The following is a 7,858-nucleotide window of genomic DNA, read 5'->3' as shown; positions in this document are numbered from 1 at the left end:
TTCCTATAGAATTACGCCAAGTCCAAACTGTCAAGATGGGAAATCTCCAGCCGAAATAATGTTTGGCCGACCGATTAGAACATTTTTTGATGTTTTGAACCCGAAAGACAGAATCAGTGGACTACAAAAAAATAACAAAGGGAATTGCCTGAAAATTCGAGAATTCAAAGTAGGTGACTCAGTTTATGCACGGGATTTCCGGCCTGGCAAGCCAAAATGGATTTTTGGGTTTATAAAAAAACGACGTGGTACAGTATTATATGAAGTGATGGTCGAAAATACACTAATTATTAGACATGTAAATCAACTGCGAGATAGAAAATGTGTTTATGAGTCATCTAAACTCAAACCATTACCAATGGAAGTATTATGTGATACGTTTGATATTCCACCACCACCACCACAAGTTGAAATGAGAAAAAATGATCTAGAATCAGAAGTTAGACGAAGGTCATTCAGGAAACGGAAACAAACGAAATTTTTTCAAATAGACCCCAAAGTGAAATCATACGATCGAACTTCGCGAGGGAGGTGATGTGTGGGCGAGAATGATAATGATTGGTTGTCTTGATGAGTCAGACATTAGACAGGATGACAGGTGTTATGTATATATATATTTCCCTATCCTTATTATAGATTGACACTTATTGAGACTTATTGACTGTTCCATGTGTCGGATTTTGGTGTGAAATATATTGACGTTATAGTCAGGCTAATATTGTGTTCTTGATCTGAGTTCTGTTGAAGTCCTGTAGAATAGACACTGGGTGGGAATCTAGTGTAGATATTCGTCTAAGATAAATTAACGTCCCACATACGTGTAAGAAGTAAAAGGACTGTTATAACCAGAACCCCCTAAAGTTATAACCAGCATCCTCTCTCTCTCTCTGCGTTTATAACAATTGGCGACGGCATCCATGCGTTTATAACAAATGTTTAAACAACTACGTTTCTAACTGTTTATAAAGATAAACAGACAAAAGGTGAACTGACCCACATTTCAAATTTTAAACGATTTTATTTCCTTGTTCCGTTGTCCCCTTTATTACTTTGGGCTTTTAGATAGTTGTCTTTACTAATCCTTGCCCTTATTGATGTGCACCCGTTTGCATGGACATCATTTACAACAGCAGGTGTAACATGTTATTTATAATAAATGGATTATGACTAGCAGTGGAGAATCCATGACTTGCTACCGACGGTCATTTACATTGTCATATGTTGTGATTACTTTCTACGTTATTTTCATAGGAAGCTTTCTTTTTTCCAAACATACCTATGTGTTATAAGCAACAGATACTTCACAAGTTGAGAATTGTAACCAATTTATATGAATATATTGTAACATTGGAACCGTTTTTTCTAGATAAATCGTTACTTTTGAACTTGAATTTCATGCGTATTTCAGTCATGCGATTGAACGGTTCTATACAATTAACATATATCGTTAACTTTCAGAGGCTGCCTCGCAGCCACAAAAGAGAAGGAACATAGGGAAACAAGAAGTACACTCTATAGATATTCGACCATCTCCCATCTATCGCGTATGGCCTAGATTGACAAACACTCGATATGTTTTCTATATCCGTCTACCTCACATCGCAATAAGATCCCCCTTCACTGCTCTGTAGGAATCGTTCTCTTTGTTAATGGTGCTCATACATCTATTCTACCGAATAAATTATTCAATCTTTTATGCTGAATCAGTCAACAATTTCGTCATGTTCTCCTTGAAAAATAAACACTACGTTATATTAGATCATAGTCTTACTGTGGTTCTTTTTTTTGTTGTCTATCAATTTACAATCTTAGAATTAAAAATATTCGTGCTGATAGAAATGCATTAAAAAGAAGTCTACAAAATCATGCCAGAGTAAGTAATCAAATTGGACATTACATTATTTTTTTTAAAAACTATTAACTTCATTTTAAGATATCTGAAATGATCCAATATTACATTGAAATAATTGTAAGGCATTCATTATGTACACAACGATTCCTGTACTTAGTTTTGAAACAAACCTTGTACATGTGCATCGGTTCATGTTGCCACAGATCATTCGCGCAGCTGAATGAAATTATCAAGATAAATGTCAGATTAGTAGTGGTAACAATATGAATAATATTAGAAAAGATTGGGTGTAGACAATATAATTCAAGAAAAAACATCGTACAGCGCCTAACCAAATAGTCTACATCTGTTAACATTGGCTCACTCCAATAGTCAATAATTCCATGAACTGATTGCATGTCTCGGATTATGCGCGCCTATCTTTTCTCCAACCTATTTTCACACTAGCAAACATCGTACGTCAAAATAGGCATTGGTTAGTCTTACGTAACACATGACATTCAACATTTTACAAACAAATAGTAGGTAATGTAATTTAATAACCTCGAATAGAGTTGTTTTTTTCAATCCTTGACAAGTTTCCCATCATTTATAGCTTAGTTAATTGATCTAGGTAACCAGAGAATTCCATGGGATCCTTTTATCTACAACGACATTATTTTTGTATCACAAACCAATCTCCTAATTAAACTAAGTATTCCAAATGTTTCAATATTTACGCATACTGCCCTTAACAAACTTTGTTAATAAGAATATCATCTGTGCATTGAAAGTCGATTGGAAGATAATTAAACATCAAGTCAAACATATTAAAGTCTAAATTAAGAAATCACTTTCGAAGACTCGTCTTCATCAGTTCAATGAAATTCCTAGATTAACATTGATAGCTGTTAAAATGAATTCATCTTTCATTATGATTTGACAGTAATGAAAAAATACCACCCCCACACGCTCGAATTTGGAGTCCTTCGTAAATCCTGTATGTGTCAGTCAGTTAAACTGTTAAATATTTTTTTAAAATGACCGGGTAGAAGATTTCTTGCTCAAGTGGCTACTTTTAATGATGTTACACTTCCTAACCTAGATAGTTTATAGTTACAAAGCATTCTTCGTCCTTATAAAACATTATCGTCTATTTGAGGTAGGCACTTGATAAGGACATTCAGAATAACAATCGAAATGCTCCACGATTTTAAATCATCCAGCTCGAAGAATGCAATTACGATTAAAATATACATTTGTTATTGTCACCTTAAATGGTTAAAACATTGGTGTTTAAACCAAAAGCTTGCTGAATCCAAGTTTCAGTGTAAATATCACCAGTAATGAGATGCAGATAAATCCAACTGACTAGTGTTAAATAGGACAAAATGCGCCCTTAGCGAATGGTACTGCTATGCTAATCACTTTTCAATTTAAAGCATAAAGTGTCCTAGGTTTTTTTTTGGAAAAAGGGATTATTTTGAAGTTGTGTTCCATCTAATTCATACAATTTAGCTACAAATCTTCTACACCAGTTATTATTTGTTATGCTTTTTTAGACACTTTATGTATCTCAGAAGAAAATTGAGATAGATAAACCATTTGAAGTGGAAAATGATGATGATGATGACAACGACGATAACGGTGACACCAATGTAAATGATATTGGTGAAAAAGAAGAGACACAAAAGATAGACATGAGCATAGACAGTGAAGAGAATAAAATTGATACCGCCATTTCCATTCCTCAATACAAATTGAGCAAATGTTCAGATTCTAGCTGTCAATCAACTTCTGCCCTTAATTCTACTACTACCATGAATATTGTAAATAATAATGCCAATCCTATAGATGATCCCAGTATAAATATAAGTAATGAACAAAGCATGGAAGAAAACTCAACTGAAATCAAATTACGTAAGTTTTAAACGATTTACGAGTTAACTCTTTTTTCATATGTAGCCGATTGGATTGATATTCATCTAATGACAAAGAAATAAATAACAATGAACAATATACATGAATATCGAATATGATTGCTTGCCACTGATCTACTTCCAGTAACTTATTTCTTACTGTGTAGTAGTCATATAAAGACAGATAATAACTGTTGATATATGATTAATCTAATTTCCACATGATAAATACTTGCATATCCTTTGTGTTTGGGCCAGTGTAATAACCGTGATATGTGGTTAGAGAATGTAGTTGATACACTCTATAATCGAACAGATTGGCACAAATGGATTCTTTCTTCATCTTCTCGAAGTTAAACTCCAGTATACCCTCATAGCATTTCCTCTCTAGAACTACTTTTCCTATTTTTGTTCCTTCTCATCATCATTGCCATCACATTTCGATTATCGTACTATTTCTTAATTATATCTTGTTTTGTTGCTTTGTTATTGTAACACCGGGTGATGTAAGTTTGTGCCAAAATTTACATCGATTATGACTGGCTAACTGACCAACATATTCACTTATGGTGCCTAAATTTAACCTGATGTATTAATATTGGAAATAAGACATATGACGACAGTTATCACTTTTCGGTTGCACACTTCTCATTGAGATACGTAAAAAAGAAAAACTGGTGGGACTAATATTTATGGAAGACCTTCAAGCGATGCTTAAGTGTCTTTAGGATAATTCACCTGCTTACTGGGGTTAAAAGAGGGTTATAAATAAGTATGAGGAATTACGACTGAGAATTAGCGTTAGAACTTAAGGTTAGGAATTAAAGGTTTTCACCACGAACTAATATCAGTTATAATGTCAAAATGCTGTTTAGCCATATGAATAAATGAATTTCGTCCCACACTCCAAGACCTGAAGCTTGATTGGCTCTTTCAATGCAGAAGACTCTAGACCTTGAGATATAGGAAAAACGGCAAACTCAAATTGGTAATAATCAGTCAGCAAACATCAAAGGTAATATGAAAATGTAAATTAGAAAAAATCTAATCAGGGTTCTCGTTACAAGAAAGAAATTATAAGTATTTGTTGACAAGAGTTAGGCAATTTAATGTCACTCTAGAAACACATATTTGTGTCAGGTCTCAGACTGGACATAATTTTAATTAATTCAGATGTAACTTAGTTGAAATATTTGTTCAAAACCGTAATTTACGCACATTTAATATATGGTATTAGGCGATACTACTTATTTGCCTAAAATGAAGGAAGTTGGTAATGAATTCTACTGAAAACCACAATTTTTACATCCAATAATCTGATAAATGTCTTTGATTACATTTTACTACTAGTAAACTGTACCTTTAATTACATTGTCTTTTCATTTATTCAGATGTCGATAAAAAACAACCCACCAAGGTGTTGGGACCAACTTTGCCTCCATCTCAAAAACTTCTTGTAAGTGACTTCTTTCAATTACTTACTATTGTCATAATTAATTCTTTTTCTTTACAAACTGCATTCTATTTCAGTGTAAGACTCTTCTTTCAATGATCTACACTACGTGGTATCTTAGGTGAATCACATATTTCACATTCACACCATGCTTACTTCAACAATACTTTAAAATGGAACTGAAATTCATGTATTCTATCTTGAAACTCATAGGATAACTCATATAAATTGACAATACTGTTTTCGATGAGATCTTTATTAGATTTTACTCTAATATATAATGATTATATGATGCACATATGAACAATATTAAGCCAAGTAAAGCCATTTATATCTTTTCTTCATTACTACTTCATCTTGTTTAATGAGTCTTTTTGTAACTTATTGGCCGGGCCATTTTACTTGTTGACTGAAATGCATATGAAATTCAAGCTCAAAAGTAACGATTTATCTAGAAAAAACGGTTCCAATGTTACAATATATTCATATAAATTGGTTACAATTCTCAACTTGTGAAGTATCTGTTGCTTATAACACATAGGTATGTTTAGAAAAAAGAAAGCTTCCTACAAAAGTAACGTAAAGAATAATCAAAACATATGATAATGTAAATTACAGTCGGTACCTATATCTAAAGTCAATATTGATTAACTACAATCAAATAGAGATAAGGAGCACAAAAATATGAAATCTCTTGAGTTTCAACAAAGATACAAGATACGTGCGTAAATTGAAAGTACTTGCTACAGTTGTCGAGAGACTAACTATAATAATAAATAAAATGAATATCACTAGTTCATGTATAAACTGGAGAACATTACACGATACCAACCATACATTACATACTAGTTATTGAATATTAATAAGTAGCATAAAGCAATACACAATTAATTAAGTTGGACAAATGTAGAACGAGGGATATAAACGAACTGAACACATTGAATTAAGAGCAATATTGTTCGCTTGCATTTGTAATTCTGATTTACACAATAAATGATTATTTTTTCTCTAATATTTACAGAATAATCATCTTTTATGATTAGTGGTCGGGATTATACCCTGTAGAGTTATGAAATTATTTATTATTTATTTAAACACATAAATATTGGTACAAAGGGGCACCAGATATATATGCGCCACACAAATCTCATTTGATTGGTGTGATGGCTGTGATACTGCCCAGGTGCCCAAACTGAAGCAGGTGGTTTTCTTAGGAAACCACACCCAAAGCCTTTGACCTAAAGATCTGATCCACAAACCAGTGGAGCATCGTGAGGAGATGCAGTCCCATGGTAGCCGGTGACCAACGACTGATTCATACGCCATTTGTCCCCTCAGGATGCTGGAGCCCTTGTGTGGCATTGGCTTGGAATCAGGGTTTCTCAACTCCCCTAGGTGAACTTTCCATGTCCACCAACCCGGTTAAAGCGCCGGACATTGGCTTTTCGTCCTCTCCATTTCGTGAACAACACCCCCGCCACGAGAAGTCAGTGAGTAGGACTTCCCTGACAGAGGCTATACACGCGTGGCTATGTGAGAGCGTTTGGAGAGGGATAGTGGACTCTCCCCACTCTCAGCTGTACCAGGGCATTCGGGGGCTGAGATATGAAATAAGAAAGATTAATTCAACGAAAAGAGTTTTCTCTTTTTTTTCCTGCGAATTCATTTCCAACCCCGAACAATCGCGAATCTACATTTGTTTTGTTATCAAAATGATAATAGTAGTGCTAATAAAAACCTAGCTAAACACAGTAACAGTGAAGTAAATAAACAAAGGCATAAAAACGTTATTTGTTTATTAATTAAAGGAACTAATAAAAATAGCGCTGTGAACCATATTTAGTAAAGTTTTCAATAATCACTATTTGTTATTCCCCGATAACAATAGTGAATTGTAACTTTGGGATCCATTTATGGACCAGTATTAGGCATATATTTTTTATCGTATAACTGCTAAATAACTAAACTATTCATATTCGTTTTCCTCTTATTATAAGCTTTGTTTTGACCTATAGACTATCATTATACGATTTACCATTCTTGAGTTATACCTAGTCTATTAATTACTGCCTCCCACATTCATAGCCACATTTGGCTGAATCTTGTACAAATGTTATTTTCTATTTTATTTGTACGATTCGGTCAGTATGTTTGAAATACAATGATTCATACCGCAGAGGCTGTTATTGGTGTTCTGGACTTAACTGGCTAAGCTAGGCAGAAAGCAGGATCGGTAAGCACTCTAGACTGCTCGTACGGTTTTCGTGTCACTGTTCCAATCGATAATTCGATGCTCTTTGATTGGCGGTCTTATCACGTCATACGTTAGCAAGGCATCCACTCGGCCACAAGTTATAACACTATTATTGTCATTATTATCATTTTGATAACAAAACAATTATAGATTCGCGATTGTACAGGATTGAAAATGAATTCGCCAGAAAAAAACTTTTTCCTTTGGATTAAATCTTTCTTTTTTTGACAATTATGTTAGGGTTAAATTCACTTCGTATTACTTGTTTGGATCTTCCCATCGATTTTGTTAGGACTGCATCTGGTCAGTCTCTATTTGGCATATGTGCATACTGTGCGTATTGCCTCGATATACCTTAATTCACAAGCATGGTTAGCAGAGATGGATAGTGGCTAGCAGTG

At 34.0% G+C, this 7,858-nt stretch overlaps 1 protein-coding gene across 1 annotated transcript in view; it reads left to right on the top strand.

Moving 5' to 3' along the window:
- The window catches only part of Smp_124110 (putative smad nuclear interacting protein), a gene marked incomplete at both ends in the record, with an annotated part of 27,704 nt that overhangs the window by 19,050 nt on the left and 796 nt on the right, over positions 1–7,858 (top strand). Inside the window, 3 exons of the mRNA XM_018793112.1 lie at positions 1,813–1,873; positions 3,394–3,751; positions 5,142–5,206. Of these exons, the coding sequence (XP_018647657.1) occupies positions 1,813–1,873; positions 3,394–3,751; positions 5,142–5,206 (484 nt within the window). The remainder of the gene's footprint in view (positions 1–1,812; positions 1,874–3,393; positions 3,752–5,141; positions 5,207–7,858) is intronic.

This window comes from Schistosoma mansoni, chromosome 1, assembly GCF_000237925.1.
Source record: "Schistosoma mansoni strain Puerto Rico chromosome 1, complete genome".
Lineage (NCBI taxonomy): Eukaryota > Metazoa > Platyhelminthes > Trematoda > Strigeidida > Schistosomatidae > Schistosoma > Schistosoma mansoni.
Note: the sequence above shows the minus strand (reverse complement) of the source record. Positions and strands in the feature narration are given on the sequence as shown.